This window comes from Babylonia areolata, chromosome 19 (assembly GCF_041734735.1).
Source record: "Babylonia areolata isolate BAREFJ2019XMU chromosome 19, ASM4173473v1, whole genome shotgun sequence".
Lineage (NCBI taxonomy): Eukaryota > Metazoa > Mollusca > Gastropoda > Neogastropoda > Buccinidae > Babylonia > Babylonia areolata.
Window position 1 is genome coordinate 27,512,731 of NC_134894.1, and position 20,402 is coordinate 27,533,132.

General features: G+C 39.1%; 1 protein-coding gene across 1 annotated transcript in view; it reads left to right on the forward strand.

The window, feature by feature from the left end:
* Positions 1-3,868: 3,868 nt before the first annotated feature.
* The window catches only part of LOC143293572 (uncharacterized), a 57,846-nt gene continuing 41,312 nt past the window's right edge, over positions 3,869-20,402 (forward strand). Inside the window, exons 1-3 of the mRNA XM_076604555.1 lie at positions 3,869-3,943; positions 7,650-8,451; positions 8,974-9,216. Of these exons, the coding sequence (XP_076460670.1) occupies positions 7,677-8,451; positions 8,974-9,216 (1,018 nt within the window). The 5' untranslated portion in view covers positions 3,869-3,943; positions 7,650-7,676. The remainder of the gene's footprint in view (positions 3,944-7,649; positions 8,452-8,973; positions 9,217-20,402) is intronic.

Below are 20,402 nucleotides of genomic sequence, written 5' to 3' on the forward strand. Positions count from 1 at the left end.
ACACTTCCTATTTCCTTTTTCCAACACATGTATGATATATTTAGTGAACAGTTCACTGCAACACTTCCTATTTCCTTGTTCATTTGTTTTTGTTTGTTTGTCTTTCTTTCTTTTTCAGCTTTGTCGGCTTATTCACTAGGAATAATTTCGAGATGTGAAATACTGTGTTTGTTCCTCCGAAAATCAGAGTAATTTTTGTTTTAAGGTTGCATTTTTCTTCAGTTCATTGGAACTCAGTGTATAGGCTAGAATACAGACTTTGAATCCACACACATGAGAACCTGGGTTCAGAATGGAACAGGATAATCAAGTGGACAGTTTAAAACCCTAAGCCTCGATCGGAATCGCAATACATTCAGCAGTTTAAAAAAAAAATTGATTGTTATCAGCTTTGTATGCTTTCTTTCCCCTTTTAAGTGCTGGTATGACTCAGAAGTGACCCATCAGCAAATACCTTCAGATTGTCACGGTCGGCAGTTAAAACATCTTTTTTTCTGTTTCGTCATTCCTGTGGAAGACGGCATGGATTCAGCTTTTGCGACGATAGGGTTGCCATACACAGGAGTATGTGAGTGTATGTGAGTTGGTATGATCGTGTGGCAATGTGGTCCTTGCAGCTCTTGCGGTTATTTTCCTTTCCAAAGAACTGCTCAGGGTTCAGGTTTGAACTTCTCTCCTTATTTCTCTGTATTCTCACGGACAGTTTTGGACTGGAAGGCCTTCTGGTCGGTCTGTCCAGTGGTACCCCGGTTCCTCTTCAGTCAGTTGAAGGGGATGGGTTTGGCTGTTCGATCACCCCAGGGTTCCGTCAGGGTACCTGCAGGCCCTGCACTTACCTGTGCGGCCAGTTGGAAGAGACTGCGTTCCGGTCTCTATAAGTTTGTTTTAGACCAGGCTTCACTAGCTGTTGAGGAAAGCTCATTTACTGGCATTGTGCTAGTTCTATGTCGCCATTTTTGTTTTAGCTATACACATATATTATTTGTCTTTTTTCTGTCTGCTCATGTAAGATATCCGCGGCGTAATTTCGTACTGTTTACGTTACTGCTAGGTGTGGTTCCGTATTCATATACTTTGACCAGTCGTCAATTAAATGTTGGGCGAGAGGGGCGCTGATTTCCCTCCCCCTATATTGAGATGGAAATATTTATTTTCTGTACAAATATTTTTTTCTCATGATGAACATGTTTTGCCATAGAGAGAGGTGTATATTGTTTAGTCACTGGACAGTTTCTTTCTGTTGTTCTCTCTCTGGCGGAGGACGCGGGATTGTCTTTCTGCCCGTCCCCCTCGGGTGTGGTGGAGCAGTGGTGTGTGGGGGTGGGGTCATACAGTCCTGTACCTGGTTTAACGGTCCGGCCTGTCACTCCTTCCTTCTTTCTCATCCCCTGGTTATTTGTTTTGTACTTCTTTTTGCATATTTGGAAGATGTACCTTTTTTTTCTTCTTCCTCCCCCCCCCACCCCCCCTCCCACCCCCATTCCCCTGTTCTCGGACATTGTGTATGTGTTAGCCTCTGCGTTTCTTCTCCTTCTGGCTCTCCTCCTCCCCATCTTTCTTTTATTCGACCACCAGGGTATTCACCGTGCTTCCTGTGCAAGGGTGTTTCAGCTAGCTTCCTTCCCGTCAAGACGTGGCCGAGAGTCAGCCCTGCTGCCCCTTCTGAGTCAGGCTCCCAGTACTGGAGGCAAACCAAGTGGTGGCCGGGGAATGATTCGACGCATGTTCGATTTCCTATGCCCAGAGCTTTTCATCCAGCTGTACAAAAGCCTCGTGCGACCTGTTTTGGAGTTTGGACATTCGGGAATGGCAGCCCCACCACAAGACATTGTGCGCAGAAATTGGCCTAAGAACGATGCAGGCTCAAAGTACGCAGGAGTTACTTCTCCCAGAGAGTTGTGAACATCTGGAAGAGCCTGCCTGAGGACGTGGTCACAGCTCCATCAGTTTACAGTTTCAAGAGCAGGCTCGACGCTTTTTGGAGAGACAGCCCAACTATCTATGATCCAGTATGTCACTACTAGTATGTAGGCGATCTGCGCAGCTACCCATGCATGCCACAGTACTACGGACCGTGTAAGTTCAAGGGTTGTCATCTTGTCGCCTGGCTTCTCTCACCTGCCTGAAGTGAGAGGTGGAGGAGGGCCGGGGGCAGTTAGCGCTGGAACCAGCGACGGGGTCATTCTCCTGCTGGCGCTTGACTCCTCCTAGGGCGTCGAGACAATCGTCCCCCCTCCTCCAGTGGGCCGCGGTGCGGGGGGGGGGGCTATCGACACGACACTGACGCTTCCGTGTCTTGTTTTGATGTGAGTGTATTGGTGCAAAAGATGTTGCACAGTTATTGACGGAGCACTCTCAAAAGAGTGGCAGCCGGGAATGGCCAACGGACGCCGCTCAGCTGCAATGATATGGAGACTGGAGTCCGGTGCGGCCGCCGGGTGTACATTTGACTCCGGCGGTCTCCGGCGCCCTTTCTCCCAAGTCTGACTGGAAAATAGAACTCAGTAGTTGAGCGCGGCGTCTACCGTGAGGGTGTAGTCATTCGGATGAGACGATAATTCGAGGTCCCGTGTACAGCACTGACGTATAGTATACCTACTTGGCGCACTGGAAAAGAACCCACGGCATGGCCGCGAAACTACTGACGGGCCGCACTGAACTGAAGACGGAGTCACTGAGTGTCGATCGGCAGTTGTCCTCTGGCAAAAATTTGCAGAAGAATCCACTCTGACAGGTATACAAATATGATACAGGCATGCAGTCAACTGAGGCCTGACCGAAGCGTGTTGGGTTATGCTGACTGTCAGGTACTCATCTGCAGTGCCAGCTTAGCCGGCCGCGTACATGAAAGTTCACTGAGTGTCAGAACTGACGCAGTGACTATGATGCCTCAGACGGTCCTTGAGAGACAAACTGAAATCTCAAAAGGATGTGTGGTGTCGGTGGGGTGTGTCAGTGTTTAAATGTGACTGAGTTTGTGTGTGCCAGTGCATGTCAGTGTCACAGTGATCAAAGTCAGCCATACTAGTAAAACAGTTAATCGGTTCCACAGTGTTCCAGTGAGATATATAGTTAAATCTAACGAGTTTCAAGACCAGTGACATGATTCTGTTTTCGTTGTTCACTGTATGTTCTTTCTTCTTCTTCTTCTTTCCGTTACACGACCAACATCAACTTGCCGATGACTCTGTCGTGGTTCGTTCGTGCATGCTGGGTATTTTCGTGTCTCCATAACCCACCGATCACTGATATGGGTTACCGACAGGATCTTTAACGTGCGTATTTGATCTTCTGCGTGCGTATACACACGAAGGGGGTTCAGGCACTAGCAGGTCTGCACATATGTTGACCTGGGAGATCGGAAAAATCTCCACCCTTTACCCACCAGGCGCCGTTACCGTGATTCGAACCCGGGACCCTCAGATTGAAAGTCCAACGCTTTAACCACTCGGTTATTGCGCCCGTCAACAACTTCGCAGTTAGACTTGCCCGTTCGCGTTTACCCTCAGACACCCATGCTATTAACCGTTGAAAAAAAAAAAACGTTGAAAAGAAGGAACTTGTGGACAAACTTTTCCTGGTGCAGAAAGCGTTCAAAAACAGATGTGTTTACATTTGACAATCGTTGGACTGTATCTGTACACCCATGATGATGAGATGGTCGCTCCGACTGGATCATTAGCACTTGGAAATACCTACCCAACAATTTGCATGCTGCTGGTTACTTTGGGTTAAGACTCGGACGTACATTGTAAGTCTGTGGGGTTAGGACCGAATATACAACAAGAGAAAGTATGCGCTCTTTGTTTTCAGCTTGGGGTTTATGATGGTTCGCTGCGGTTGGTCGACGGATGAGCGTAACCTTGACCTTATCAGCTTGGCTTATCGAAGTGGAGGCTCTTACAGCGAAACTGAGGCTAGTGTTGTGGTCGACAGCACAAAGGTAAAGAATTTATTAGTTGCTTTTAAAAAAATACCTGCATTATGTTCGTATTTTGTAAAGCTGGATGATAAAGCATTAGTAGACAAAGAGTTTTGTTTGTATGTTATTGTTTTGTGGGGTAGAACTCGATCGCGTGCTCAGTAAATACAAGAATTTGTCCGCCATCTCTGGTCTCCATATCGAGTTGTCGGAACTGATGAATATGATCGCTTTTCGAAATAAATTGGGGCTACCGGTTTGATACGAAGAAAACGTATAGAAGCCCAGTATGTAACGTACCAATCCTTTTATATTGGGAATTATCAGAGTTGCTGATGTTAACCTTTGAAACCCAAATACAGGAAATGAAACAAGCATAAACGCCTATGAATATAGAATCTAATTTTATTTGGAACCGGGGCAAACAGTGAAACAAACATGAAATGGTCCAAAGCAAAATGCAGCTCTGCAATCAAACGATAGGACACGAACACATCAATTAACCACGTAAAATCTAAATATTAACGAAATAAGATTTCTTACATGTAGAAAATGATTGAAATAGAATTGTATGTTAATTATTCATAACCACTTCCAGTTACACAAGCCCGACTTCTGTGTGGTGGTACAAGTACTGTAACTAGTAGTAGTACTAGATCTAATGCCATTTGCTTATCACCAGAGCTGATCAGTGCAAATCATGATTGTGAAACTTGTTACATGCTCATTATAGTATACTAATCTTTGGCCAGCAGGGAAGTATCTGTAACACTAACAGATGTTGGTAAGTTTCAGAAAAGAAATTGAAAATTAAACTAAAGCTTCTCATAAAGGAGACTAGATTCTGACTTTCTGTTCTGTAAATGCCAGATGTTATAAAATGGCCATATTTAATGATAATAAGCAGGCCGAGTTGTTGAACTGTCTCCAGTAGTACTAGTAGTATTAGTGGCAGGGTCTTTTTTTTTCCTTTTCTTTTTTTTACCTGTCACCAGTCTCAGTCCTTTAAGTTTTATGCCCCTTCTTGTTACATATATTTTTATTCGTTTGCTTTACATGCCTACTCAAATTTCTTTTTATCTTAAGCAAAAATGAAATCCTACCCATCAAAATATTGAAAACTCTGTTGCATTTTCAATTTGGGATCACTGCTAAGTAGTACGTGTTAAGACTGTGCAGGCTGGCCTTCTTTCAGTTTTACCCACCATGCCTCCCTGCCCAAACTCTATCCCACCATGGCTTCCCACTTCCCTCCAACTTAACAGACTTCATACCCCCAATGCAAGATTTGTCCCAATGTACATCCTGATAATAAAATATTCTGTCACACCCCCTCAACCTATCTCTGCCTATTTTATGTGTGTGTAAGTGGTAGATATTCCAGTGTATCTGCCTTGAGATATGGTGTTCCACAGGGGTCCGTCCTAGGTCCCATTCTTTTCGTGTTGTATGCAGCTCCTGGGTCGGATGTCATCAGTCATCAGTCAGCATGTGATGTTGCTTGAGAATGAGAGCTTTGCTGATGATACTCAACTTTGTCAGTTCGCCTCCGTAGCTGAAACTGATATACTGCATCAATCAACATGTGCAAACCTGCTTGTGCCTGAACCCCCTTGTGCCTGAACCCCCTGTGTGTGTTTTCACAAGTAGAAGATCAAATAAACGTGTTAAAGATCCTGTAATCCATGTCAGCATTTGGTGATTTTGAAAACAAGAATATACCCAGCATGCACACTCCCGAAAACGGAGATTGGCTGCCTAAATAACAGGGTACAAGCGGTCATACATATAAAAGCCCACTCGTGTACATGCGAGTGAACGTGGGAGTTGCAGTCCATGAACAAAGAAGAAGAAGATGATGATGCACTGGTAACTCAAACATAGGAGTACGTAACTACATTGCTGCCTTGAAGGACTGGAGGACTCTCAGTCTCAGTGAGCTGTAATTGAATGACAGACTAAATTTATGATTGACTGTCCAAAAAAGTTTCGTCAGCATCCTTTCTTTCCTGATTCTGTTCTGATCAGTAGCACACCTGTTTGACATTCTCCTTCTGTTTGCAGTCTTGGTGTAATCCTAGACTAGTCTCTTTCCTTCCAACAGCACATTTCGGTAATCTGTAAAGTTACCTATCTGGAATTGCGTAGAATCAGTTCTATCAGCCACTATCCCTCAACTGATGCAACCAGAACGCTCGCATACAAGTTGTATGTGCTTTGGTTTTCTCAAGATTGAATTAATGTAATTCTCTTTTGGCCAGCCTTCCCAAATATCTGTCAGACAGACTTCAACAAATTCAGTATAACACTGCCAGACTCATTTTAAGAGCTCAATTTGACGATGTTTTTCTTCTCCTCTGGTCTCTCCACTGGTTGCCTGTTTCTGATCGAATAGACTATAACTATAAGCAGTCCACTCTGACTTTTTCTGCAATCAGCGGATCTAGCCCAAAGTATCTTTCTGAACTACTCCTATAATTCTTCTCGCCAGCTCCATTCTTCCTCTGATACTTTACTTCTCAGGATACCTAAAGTCAGAACTAAGACCTAAGGACACAGATCATTTTCTTTTCAATCGCCAAAGACATGGAACAAGCTCCCTGGTAACTTCTGTCATTCTGACTCCCTTGCCTCTTTCAAATCTGGTTTAAAAACTCACCTCTTCCCCCAGCAATAAGTTCAGTTGTGGCAGGTCCACTTCTGTGCACATGGTGTGCTTGACAAGGTGTGTATGTATGTATGTGTACACATACACATGCATGTGTATGAATATGTACTAGTGTGTGTTTGATCGTGTGCGCAAGCGCACGTGTACGTATATGTGTCTGCATGTGTGTCTGCATGTGTGTATTTGTGCATGCCTATATGTGGAGGACAGCTGCTGTGTTCATGGATTTTATATTGAAATGATGTATGCATTCTCTATGTGTGTGTGTTTGTCACATTTCAGTGTGTGTAAGTAACATTGATGTATGAATAATTATTAATAATATGTGTTATCATGTAAACAAAAGTGTTTTGTAAAGCACCTAGAGCAGATTTCTGGAGAGTGTGTTATATAAGTATCCTTTTTCTTTTTTTCATGAAAGCAGTGCTGTCAAGAAGTAGTGCTTAAAACAGCAGCCTCCCACAACATGACAAAATTATCAACATTAATATCAGTCATCCAGTTGAAGGAGATAAAATATAATAGCTTCTTTGACCAATTAATCAGTGAATGTCGGGCAGTGAAGTTGTGAGGGGATGGGGTCATTTGTGTTCCTGGTGTTGGATGTAATGAACACACATGTGTGACACTAATGTTTTTAGCTCAAATGTTCAATATTGTGAGAGAGGGGCTTGGAGGGTGAGATCATTTGTTTCATTTTGTGAGGTAAAGGTTTGGTGGAAAATGTAGTGGTATGTAGGAATGTGTGATGCAAATTGATTTGTATATTATGTGTGTTTATACACATGCAACACATGTGTGCATGTGTTTCCAGAAGTTGTGAAGGGGATATGTTGATTAAATCTGATAATTCCCTTTGACCTGGTGGCACTAAGACTGCTGCAGACAAGAATTGATCATGTTTACACCAATTTAATTTTAAAGACTTGGTCATACTGATATTTTTTTAGGGCACATTACAGACTGGGAATGAATCATAAGAGAAAGGCTTTATTTTATTTTATGAAGAAATCATTTTTGTTTGATGAGTTTTTGATAAACATTACTTTTGAATTTCAGTGCACTCATCAACAGAAGTCATCAAAGATGGATCAGGATTCTTCAGCAAAGTTTATTGGGTCACTGACCAAGTTTCTGCAATCTCTGTGCAATGGCTATGTGGAGTTCCAGAAAGGAGTGGAGCTTGTGGGACACATCTACCTCAATATTGACACAGGGGAAAAAGTGGACTACATTCTGCATGAAAAAGTCAGCAAAAATGATGAAAATTCTGTGAGTTTTGTCAGCAACAGTTTCCATGCTCAGCCTACAGACAAAACAGATACCACAGGGAAAAAAGGTGTAGACTCCAAAGGCCCTGTTAAAGGTTCTGAGCAAGCATCAGATGACAATGATGATGATGATATTATGATTGTTGATCAGTCTGAAAGGATGCCAGGAAGCACTAACACAGGGACAATGCCACACAGAGGTTTAAAGGGTCCTACTGGGAACAGGCTAGCTCAGCATGCTGCTTTTCAATCACATAATCAGGGTAGTGGTAGCCCATTGTCTTCACAGTCCAGGTTCAGGCAGCATTATGGAGGACCATCAGCCACAGTTACAAATCAAAACATGCACCAAGACAATATCAACATAGAATATGTCAAGTTGGAACAGATATCAGCAGACGAACTGTTGTCCATAACATCACAGGTGGATGAAGGGGGTACATCATCTCATGTTTCTTCTGAAGCTGGTCAACGGAGTCACATAAGGCAGGGATCCCAGTCACTGAACAGTTCAGCTGGACAACCTGTGTGGATCAAGCAGGAAGCACCAGACGACTCGCAGTCACAGTCACAAGGGGGACAGGACACAGGTCTGGCATAATCATCATGATATAATAATTGCTGTCATATACAGACCAAGTTTTACTTGGAAATGGGAATTGGCATAAAGTTATAGCATTTTTTTTCTGATACTAGGATAGTCATTCACAGTTTCTGTAATTTTTAGTTTTGTATGCCATGCTTTACCTCCCAGAAAGAGAGTATTTTTTTCCCTTTCAGTACATGATTTTGAATGCAGTGTCTTTGGGTCTTATTCAATAAAACATTTCAGAAGGGTTTGGTGTATCTGTCTTTTTAGCTAATAAATTATTGATGATGATGCTATGAAACAAGGGTTTGATGTATCCATCTTAGCCAGTAGTAATGATATGCAGTAACCAACATTTCTGAATAATCTTATTCATTAGCAAAATAAAGTGAATATATAAGAGGTACACCAGGGGTAGTAAAATGAGCAAAAAGTTAAAATAAAAAAATATAAAAAAATAAATTTTTTTAATCTTATTATGTCTTATCGAAGTTTCACTAACAAAACTATGGCACTGTTTCAGGCTGGCCTCGCAGTCGAGATGGCCAAAGTGACTCAAGTAATTCTGGTTCAGACCTCTACCCAGTCATGATGCATCAGAATCCTGCCTTTCCTTCCAATCCTGTCATCCCTGGTTTCTCATCTGGTCAGTCTTCAGCAAGTTCCCATCATTCTCAGCCTCATCTTGGAATGTCCAGTGGTGCCAATCCCTACGCAAATCCTATGTCTGGAACATCACAAGGCATGAGTGGCATCGATTCTGCAGGTGGGTGTTTCCAACTTGTCTTTTTTTTCTCTTTTTTTTCCCAGTTCTTTTGAGCTGGCAAAAATATGACAGGGAGAACCATCATGTGTGTGTTCTTGTTTGCTTTTGTGAACATGTTCATGCATATTGGTTTCTTGCAAATTCCTAGACTGACTTCAGTATGGCTTAGATCAGGTTATGGAAAAAAAAAACTTTTGCTGAAAATGGAAAATGCTGGATTTAATTTGACCTCAGATCAAAGTCAGGAAAACTAAGATCTCTGAGCAGTGGTTTCATCATAGTATTTGACAGATAACACCAAAACTTTGAAAGACTGAGCTGCCAAGATTTGATGCAAAACACTTGGCAGACAGTTAAAACAATCTTGAAACAGTCTTGATTAGCAGATCATTATCAGTTGTTTGAACAATGATTCACCTTCAAGGTAACAAAATTTTTGACATTTTTAGTCAGATTTAAGGATGCTTTTTATTTTTGCGATGCAAAAATCTTCATGAGCAAATGTGTTGACTGAACTTAAACTCACAAGGACTGATCTGTGAAACTTTGGGCTACAGCCATACAGTAAAATCAGTTAAATATGACTGATAAGATATTGAGCATGATCAGTTGATGTTTTGTCAAAATAACAAGTGAAGCTGAGATTTTTTTTTTTTTTTACTTGTCTGTAAGTGTAATTGAATCAGAGAACTTTGAATAAATGGTTGTAAATTGATGAATGCTAAAAAAAAAAATATATAAAAAAAAAATTGGACATTTGGTAAGCTAAACCTTTTGTCAAGATCACAAGAGGAAAACCTTTTAATACATTTTGTTCTATTTATGTGGACTGTTGAGGTCCTGATGAAATCATGGACACATTCAGTGTGTGTTGTCATCACATGCTGGCACAACAGAGAAACTGGAAAACCATTTATAATGTTTGACCATCTTTTCCTGAATAAATGCCAGGTGAAGAAAGCTGAGGGTTCGTTACACTTTGAAACTGGAATGTTAAATGCAATTCAGAAAAGTTACAAGATAACTTTAATGTTTGTACAGGATAATTTTTTGCCAAAATTTTTTTGTCAGTAAGGCACTCCTATGGTGCACCCCCTGAAAAAAGAGAATTGTAAAAAATCCTGAAAAAGTTGAATAACTGATTAAAATTTCCAGCTCTGTTCAGCTTCAGTATCGGAGCATCTAATGCAGCATTCAAAGGTTAACTGTATCTTACTGGAAAAAGGAAGATTTTTTTTATTTTTTATAGAAAGTTTATTTGTATGAAAGAGATGAGAATCATGTTATGTAAGCAAAGAGATGAGGATCATGTTATGTAAGCAATCATTTGATGTTGATGAAGTTCTCTACTTATTCATCTGAAATTCATTTTAGGATGCTACTGCTGGTCATTTCTTATTCATTTTAGGGTGCCCCCTTATCAGTAAAACATTTAGAAGATTTCTGAAAAAAAAGTTCAATGATGTACATTATTTTTATCAGAACTTACACAGAACTTCAAATGGAGAGTTTTGGTCTTGTTCTAAAAGTTTTGAATTGATCTAAATAAAGTATATCTGGATTTATAAACTTGTCTTTGTTGCTGCTACATCAGCAGATGACTTTTTTGTTGTTGGTCATGTTCTTTTTTGTATCGCTTTTATTAGCATCAACCTTGAGGTTTCTTCACCTGGATGATGTAGTTAGCACTAGACCCACACCAGCATGCATCTCACGTGTCATTACCTGAAGGTTTTTGAGATGGAAGACAGGACTTCAAATTGGGCTGAAATTGCAGAACGGTTTGTATTTGTGTCTGTTTAGTTTTCATATTTTCAGAGTTTTGACAAGTTAAAAATCTTGGGGGTCTCAGGGACTCTTTTACCATAACTTTTAGGTGTTCCTAGATTATCTTCAGAGGCTCACTCTCATGCTGCGCACTATAATCAAATCTGCATTGCTACACAGTTGCCAAGGCAAGTATACTTTCAAGTCATAATTTTCTGTTTCTGGGCCAACAAGTGGAGTCATGAATTGCTCTCAAAGACACGTTGCTTGCATTCTCATGTGAACAGCAAAGAAGAGAAATTTATTTGGGGGATGGGAGGAAATGATGCGTTTTCAGTAGGCGAAGGGAAACAACTCTATTTTAAACCAGACGACCCCAGCATCTTTCAGACTGAAGCTCCAAATAAGTAATTTTCACTTTTTTATGCATACGTTCTAAAAATTTTAAACTATAATGAAGCATGCCAGGGATCCAGTCAGTGAACATGAAATGCATCCTTTCCATTTTCAAAACATCATGGACACACATTTATGCATTTTCAGAAGCCCTGATTTTGTTTGTGTTTCTGTCCTATCTTCCCTGCCCAATCAGTGGCATTACTATGTGATTGATATCCCACACACCACCACTCCTACTGGTCCTAGGTTCACCCTGCTGCAGTCACAGCACCATTATCCACAGGGAATTATCACTGTTCATGACCACTCCCAGGCTCATCCTGCTGCAGTCACAGCACCATCATCCACAGGGAATTATTACTGTCATGTCTGACGTCAGGAGGCCACTGACTAGAGTCTGAGAAAGTGAGAGGAGACCCTGCGCCACTGTTGAGTGGATGTTAGCTAAGTGATGTCTGTTTTTTTTTTTCAAATCATGCTAAATGCCACCTGCAAAGCCCTATATGAATTACGTAGTTATGGAGTCAGACTGAGTCAGTGAGTGAGTGTCTGGTGTTTTTTTTAGAATGGAAACTGTCCCTCCAGTGTAAGTATATGTGAATATGCTGATAATGAAAAATGTACCAGAGTCAAAGAAACAACGGGGAGGGGGGAATTAAAACTAAGGTATCTATGGAGCAGACCATGACTGGCCTCAGAATCTGAAATAATACCAGTACCTAATTTCATGTAGATCCTTTTATGTTTGAAACCATCTTACAGTGTTGTTTTCAATGCTCCTCTTTATATAATAGAATGTGATTATGATCCTGGTGTCAACAAGGCCCAAGAAATACAAACATCTAGTATTCTTCATTGTTGGTCAGGGAATTTAAGCAAGACAAAGAGGCTCCATGAAGTGATTGACACTTAGCTGAATCATAGACAGGAGCTGGAGTAAAAAAAAAAATCCCTTTCACCAGTTTCAGCAATTCATGATAAGCCTCATAGTCTTACACTGTAGGGTTCAAACTCAAAACCTCAAGCTTTGTAATTATCTGATGCTGGTATATTTAGTATAGTGCAATTATTAATTTTCGTTTTGACTATCCAGATCTCACTTTTTTTTTTTTTTTTAATTAAGTTACAAAAAGACTTGAAACCATATGAATTGCTTCCTAAGCTGTAGTAGATATCAGCGAACGAGATATATGACCTTGTGTAGTTTGCATTGATCAACAGAATATTTGATTCCCACTTGACACTTTACAGACCATCATTTCTTCTGATACTTGCCAGATATTTGAGAAAGGGAAAGATTGTGATAAAATCATATACAATTGGTCTCTCATACTATTACAATCCTGTATCTGGTTGATTGTTTTTACAAATATGTAAGACATCAGATTTCTACAGAAAGTCGAGCAGTGTTGGTGCCGGAACAGGGAACATCATGCATCATGTTGGCATTCTCGTATCTTTTTGATAATTTCTTTTGACTTTAAGTTAAACATGATTATTACACACTAGCTTTGAATCTGTGTGAAGTTAAACGTGGGCATTTCTCTGGAAAAGCTCACACCAGAGGCTCCAGTTTTCTCAGAATGGGAGAATGAGAAACATTGATAAGATCTCCACAACTAGAAAATACACTTTTGAAAAAATTTTTAAAAATAATCCCCAAAACAAATGATGTAGCTAGTGTGAGGTGTGTTAATCAAATGAAGAGCGGCTGATTTTTGTATAATTTCTGCCAAAATGGCAGAAGAGCAGAAATTTCAAGCAGTACAAAGATCATCACCCAATATAGACTAAGGTAATCAGACTTTCTGGGATTATTCAGAAGAGAAAAAGGAGTCATTCATCAATTTCTTTTGAAGCTAAGGATACTAAAGATATTACACCATTTATGATTTGACCTATTTAAGTGAATATATTTTACTGTCGTTTTTATTTGAATTTCATAAGGTTTTATTGTATTGAGAAATGGTTTATAAAACTCTGTTATTTTAAAACAGAAGGTTGAAATGTGTTGCAAGTTGACTCTGCTTCACTGTAAAAAATGACAGTGAACTGAAATCAACTACAGTTATAGAATAAGTACAGGCATGACTTTACAGAAGAAATGACAATTTACTCCACCAGTTCTGCACTAGTCTAATCATAAACGGAAAATCACAAATGGAGGTAACATAGAGTGGGGTATTGGTAAAAAAGCAGAGTTACAGGCTTTTCTGGAAGACCAAGCAGTCTGAAAGTATTGGTTCTTATAAACAGAATATCCTGTTAATATTACCACTTTTCAGTTCTGTAGTGTAAGGTAAGATCATGTGTTAATAGTCGAATATTGTTCCACAACAAATTGCAGACATGCGACTACAGATTGATGAAGGTGTAACATTGAGTTAAATATAGGACAAAATGCTGAGTGTGGAGCTGTGGAAGTGTCAGAAACTGATTTGTAAAGATGGCACATGAGGAACTTAGACCAGAAAAGAGTTTACCTGTTTGGAAGCAACACACTTTGAGAGCAAAAATAGCAAGCAAAAAACATGTTTGCGGAAGACGTCCATTCCATTCATTACAATCTCGCATACCTCCTCACATTATCTTGGCTTATCCTCCAGGATTTGGAATTCCTGTAACTTGGTATTGACCTCCAGATCTGCTTAACCATACAGTTTTGTAGTGTTGTTTCATTAAAAGCAAGATTGTGGCTTGTATGAGAAGCATGCAGATATGATCAGGAAGATTAAAAAAGAGAGAGAGAGAGAGAGAGAGGGAGGGAGGAAAAAGACAGTGAAACTCTGGGTCTCCTACTGCAAAAGTAGGGCAGAATTATCTCAATGGACACAAAGCAATCATAAGGAGTCATATGTGGTAACACTGGTTATGGACTTTACTTCCTACGTGATTTGTGGTGAACTACTGTATATTAAAAGGGCTGGTTGATTCAGCAATAGTGGCTAAATTTTGCAGCTGATGATACCACACATGACATCTTTATTAAAACCGGCAGAGGCTTCCATCCAGTGTGTTGTGACTTCTGGCTTTGCATGGTGTTTGCTCTACGCTTTGTGTGCCAGCTTTCAGCACTGGATGCATTTCATGATATTTTCAAGTACCACAACTACTGGTACTTGTGAATATGACTTTATGGAGCACTAATTAAAAAAACAAAACAAAAAAAATCCCCAACCTTTTGAACTTCAAACTGACAAAGTTTGGATACAGTTTTTGCCAGATGTAGACTTAATTTTTTTTTTTTTTTAAGTTGAGTTGAACAACTGGTTGAGTGCTTTCCTTGCTGTGTTTGAAAAGCAGTGGTTGTTAATTTCCTGATAAATTGTATGATTGACATGCTTGGGCACTTACATACATGCATGCAGGCATGCATTTGATGCATGCATACATGTGCAGAAACAAATGCACATGCATGCAAGAAAATGTGAAGTGCTGACATGCATTGATGCCTGAAATACATGTCCCTCCCCCCTCCAACCCCCACACTCTCGACCTTACCCCTTATCTGGGTACATGTACGTTAACAAGCGCACAAGACAGGTATTTCTTGTCATCTTTGTTCAGTTCTGAAAATAAGATTGTATATAAAAACATTATTTGGGGTTCATTCTGGAAGAGAATACATGTGCTGTGGATTAGTATTTTTTTTTTTTTTTTTTTTTTATTTTTTAATTATTTTTTTAAATAATGAGGTGATATTTGGGATGTACATGTTATGTGAATGTAACTGAATTTCTCTGTCTCACTGTCTCTTATTCTCTTTCTCCCCCACCCCCCACACCCCACCCCCGCCTCCCACTTTCCAGTAGACCCCTCTGTGTGTCTGTTCTCTCTCTCTCTCTCTCTCTCTCTCTCTCTCTCTCTCTCTCTCTTCCCCCCCTCTCTCCCTCTCTCCCCCTCTCCCTCTCTCAAAAATGAACAAGACACTCAGCAAATGTCTTTAACCCTTCTTTCCCACCCATCTTCAACTTGTAACTGTACTGGAATGAATACATGTAGGTACTCATCTCAGTTTGGCCATGAAATTAGTGTCACAGCTATGCAAGGTTTTTAATCAGTAATCAGTAGTAGTAGTAGTAGTATTTTTGAATAGTGACAGCACAAACTTGCGATGTATACCATAATGTTTATTGTCTTTTGTCTATTGTGTGTTTGTTTAAAGGAGGTATGACAGCATGCTCTTTTTAAAATAATGTTTTGCTCATTTGCTTTCCAATGTTATGCAGTCAGGAAATAGAATTTTCAGTTATTGTACATTCCTCTAAATTTCTCAAAGTAAATCCTAGTGTGCAGCCAGCAGAAGATAAAATAACCAGCCATTACATTCATATTTTTTTCTGCTGTATGACTTGCATGAAATTCCAGACAAATTGAAATGAAATTGGCTTCTATACTTATACAGTGAATGTGTCAGAGGTCTCCTGAAATTCAGCTGGGTCCATGTTAATATGATTTGATTAAGCTGTTGGATATTAATACTCTTTCAACTGTAATTTCCATTCCCATGTTCTGTATCCTGTTATGAGGTTTGCAGCTGGGTCCCTGATTAGTTGATGTGAAATTGGCTGAGAGAGTTGGAGGTTTTCAACTACCATTGACATTGATGACATTCCTGGTCAGTGTTTATTTTTACCTTAGTGACATGAAGCATCTTGTCAAGGCTTGGGAGTTTGCGATCTAGGATGCACTTTACTTGGTCAGCCAGTTCACATTTTAACATGTTACATTCTTAGGAGTGTTTGTAGATATTTTAGAACAGTCAAATTAATGAGACAAACGTTCAGAAGCTTGCAGTATGAAGACATCATTTGACACTTAAAACACAAAGTTAAAAGTTGCATACACACAGGATGCAAGTATGCATACACTGAATACACATAAGCAGATATGCACTTACCATCACACATTGTTTCTTTACTTTTACATCATCTGTTTTGATGGGGGGAAAAGGGCTAGAATGACTTGTAAAGGTTATTCAGTTTTATTCAAATTAGCATAATCAAACACACACACACACACACACACACACACACACACACACACACACACATATATATATATATATATATATATATATATATATATATATGTATATATAATAACAATGTACATTAATATAGTGCCCTTTCTCTCTAAAAGCTAAGGGCGCTTTACATGAAAGAAAAATATTACAAGTTACATAAAACATTCATGACCACTCTTTCTCAAAAAACCCTCCCCCCTGCCCCTCACTCACACTCTGCCTTTCCCACTCTGCATACATCCAAAATGAGCTGACATGGGTGGTGTTGGAGAACAAGGAAGCTGAGAGTACTTATAGATAGGTTTTAAAAAGATGAGTTTTTAGTGATGAGCGAAAAGCAGAAATAGAATCAGATGCACGGATATGATGAGGAAGGTTGTTCCAGATGTGAGGAGCAGCAGAGAAGAAAGAACGTTCACCATAGGTTCTTGTATTGACGTGAGGAAGTTTCAAAAGGTAACAGTCAGAGGAAGAACGGAGATTTCTTGTGTAAACACTGATAAGGTCAGAAAGATATGTAGGTCCTGCAGAGTGGAAAGCAGAATAGCAGAGACATGCAACTTTGTATTTAATTCTCGCTTCACTGGGGATCCAGTGCAGAGTGCGGAGGTGAGGAGAAATGTGATCAGTATGTGGGACTCGAGACTCAGACGGGCAGCATTGTTTTGAAGTTTTTGAATCACTGAAGAATATTATGTGGACAGCCTATGAGAAGAGAATTAGAGTAGTCAGTTCATGACAGCACAAAAGCAGAAATAAGAGTTTTAGTAGTTTCAACAGAAAGGTACTGACGGATAGAGTTGATGCGACAAAGTTCACAATTGAGCATGCATGCTGAGGTTTGAGTCAAGAATGACTCCAAGGTTCCTTGCTGATTTAGAAAACTGAACTGTGGCATCACCAACCACAATAGAGACAGGAGAAGAAGTAGATGTGGACATTCTTGCAGAGGAAATAATCATAGCTTCAGTTTTATCATCATTCAACTTCAGTTTGTTGAATGTCATCCAGGATTTAACATCGAGTATACAATCCTGTATTGAGAGAATGAGACTGTGTACTTGGTTTGGTTCTGCAGACTTTTGTAGCTGAGTATCATCAGCAAAAGAGTGGTGAAGAACAGAATGGCCAGAAATGACATCAGAAAGAGGAGCAGTGTACAGAACGAACAGAACGGGGCCCAGGACAGAGCCTTGTGGCACACCATAGGATATCATATATATATATATATATATATATATATATATATATATATATATATATATATATATTGTATTTTTTGTTACAATAGATTTCTGTATATGACATTCTAATTCTAGTTTTGTCAGTAACTACACTCCTTGGGGAAAGAATATCTCCACAATACATTGCAACCATTTCTTTTCCTGTCTGCATATCTGTTTCTACATCACTGTGCAACTTTTTTCTTTACTTAATTTTTCCAAGAATTTTGTTGTCATGGGTTCATTTACATGTATACATTGTATCAGACAAATAAGACTCAGTTTTTCTTCTCAGCTGAAAGACTGGTACCCAAACCTCCACTCAGTCCTTGTATCTAGGACCCTTGATTCAAAGTGGTTTTTGTTAACAATAATTCTCAGCACAGACTTTGAACAATCTTGATCCAACATTGCAGCTGCTTAAATCCAAGCAATTGATAATTGAAAAAAATGTATGTTCCCATAACTGATGTTTCCTGCATTTTTAAATTTTACATTTTTGTTACCACACCACTTTTCCTGCCCTTCCTTTCTTTCAAGTATGCCATAAAGAGACTTATTTATTGTATGTGCCACTGTGTTTTGATTTTGTGATACTGAAACCCATTTAGTGTTTAACAAATCTCTGGTCCATTTGAAATCGGACACCGGTTTTATATGGTTATGCCAGACCTCCAGTTGAGAATGGAACAAGCAGACTGACAGCAAACTTTTCTGGATCATTCCCATTTAAAAAAAAAAAAAAAAAATGTTCTTCCAGTTATGGGAACTGAAGAGATGGGAATGTTTTCTGCAAATTTTATACTGACTGTTTTTTTTCTTAACCAGCCCATTCTCATCATGTGAATATTTGGGATCTTCCAAGTTCCACGATTTGTGTTTTCTGACAAGCCACACAGTGTGACTTTGACATTGTTTGAGTCAATGAGTGCTGGGTTTTTCTTTCCTTTGATTATCAGACACATTTCACTGCTGACAACTGAAGGTCCTTTTTTGTGTGATGGTCAACTTGACTATTTTCATTTCTTAGGAGAAATTGGGAAAGAAATGTTTTGATCTGATTTGATAATCACATTTATTTGAGATCAATTTGGTTTTTAATATGTCCATTTAAGTTTATACTTCATGTATGCGGACCATTTATTCACTTTCCTTTGGAATGATTTTTCCTGAGATGTTTCCATCAATGATGTTGCATTAGTGGACAGCATGGATGAATGTTCGCAAAAAGGAAAGGAAACTATGCAATATATATAAGGGGAAACAACTATGTGACACCTGATTAATTTGAACTTTTTTCTGTGAGCAAGAAGAAGCAAAAACAAATATTTCAGAAGTTGTTCACTTGGAAAGGGTTGTACAGCTTGAGTTGTGGTTCGTTTTATATAGTTGTCTCAGGTCACTGGACTGGCTTTTGCCATAAACTGGACATTTGGTTCACTTCAGGAGAGTCATTTAAAAGCCTTAAAACTTGTGTTGATATGAGAAGGGAGAGAGGTTTTAAACTTAATTGTATGTGTTGGTATGATAGAATGTGTTTTGATTGGTAGAGTTCTTACTACCAAGAAAGATCCTGACATTGTTACAAAGAAACTTGCCGTGTTCCTTTTTTTCTGTTAAAAATGTCATTAGATTTCTTCTGTTATGGATTGAGGCCATTTTCCCCAGGGGGCTTGTATTTATAACTGTATTTTTGTTCCTTCAAGAAATGTAATGTATGTATGGGCAATTTACACACACTTAAATAGGAATTAACCATGGGATTATGTCACACTAATTAACAAAAATCATCTTTTTTTTTTTAACTATTGCCTTATTGTGGTTACTTTGTAAATACACACTGCTCACATGTGCTCATAGTCAGTCTCGTATATGCATAAACTTGTTCATTTGGTCACTCAGTATAACTTAAGTCAGTTGATACACTAAAGAGTAAATCGCTATTTCGGTATTGTCTTCATGCTGAAACTGGACATGTTTTTTTTTTATTACCGTTTTTGACTCACTTGTGTAAACAAAGTGAGTCTATGTTTTAACCTGGTGTTCGGTTGTCTGTGTGTGTCTGTGTGTGTGTGTGTGTGTGTCAGTGTGTCCATGGTAAACTTTAACATTGACATTTTCTCTGCAAATACTTTGTCAGTTGACACTAAATTAGGCATAAAAATAGGAAAAAATCAGTTCTTTCCAGTCATCTTGTTTAAAACAATATTGCACCTCTGGGATGGGCTAAAAAAAAATTAAAAAATTAAGTCTAATTATATGCAAACTGCATTTACTGTTATATTTTTTGCATTCTCTAAACTTGGCACTTTGATCTGATATTCTGACCCAACAACAAGAACAGTCATTATTATCATTTTTTGTTCAAACAGGAACTTCTTTTGCTAAGCATGGAAGTTTTGTTTTATTTTGCAAACGTTTTGGTGCAGATAGTAAAAAAGGGAAATTACTCTGTAATTAATGCTAGGGGACTTAATTTGCTTTAAACTGATCTTTCTCATCTTAAACATTACATTTTGAAATTATACTCAATACATAAAAAACTTGGATTTTTTTTAAGTGTATCACAAGTGAGTCTTGAAGGCCTTGCCTCTCTTGTTCTTTATATTTTTCTCTGGTCGGAGTTGATAATGTTTCAATGAATCCCAGCTATAATAGAATTTTATGTGAATGCATGTGTGGATATGTTCATGTTCTCATAAGACTTTTACCTATCGATCACAAGGCCAGGGCAGTCACTATTAATATTTGTCTCACTTGATGATGCTTAG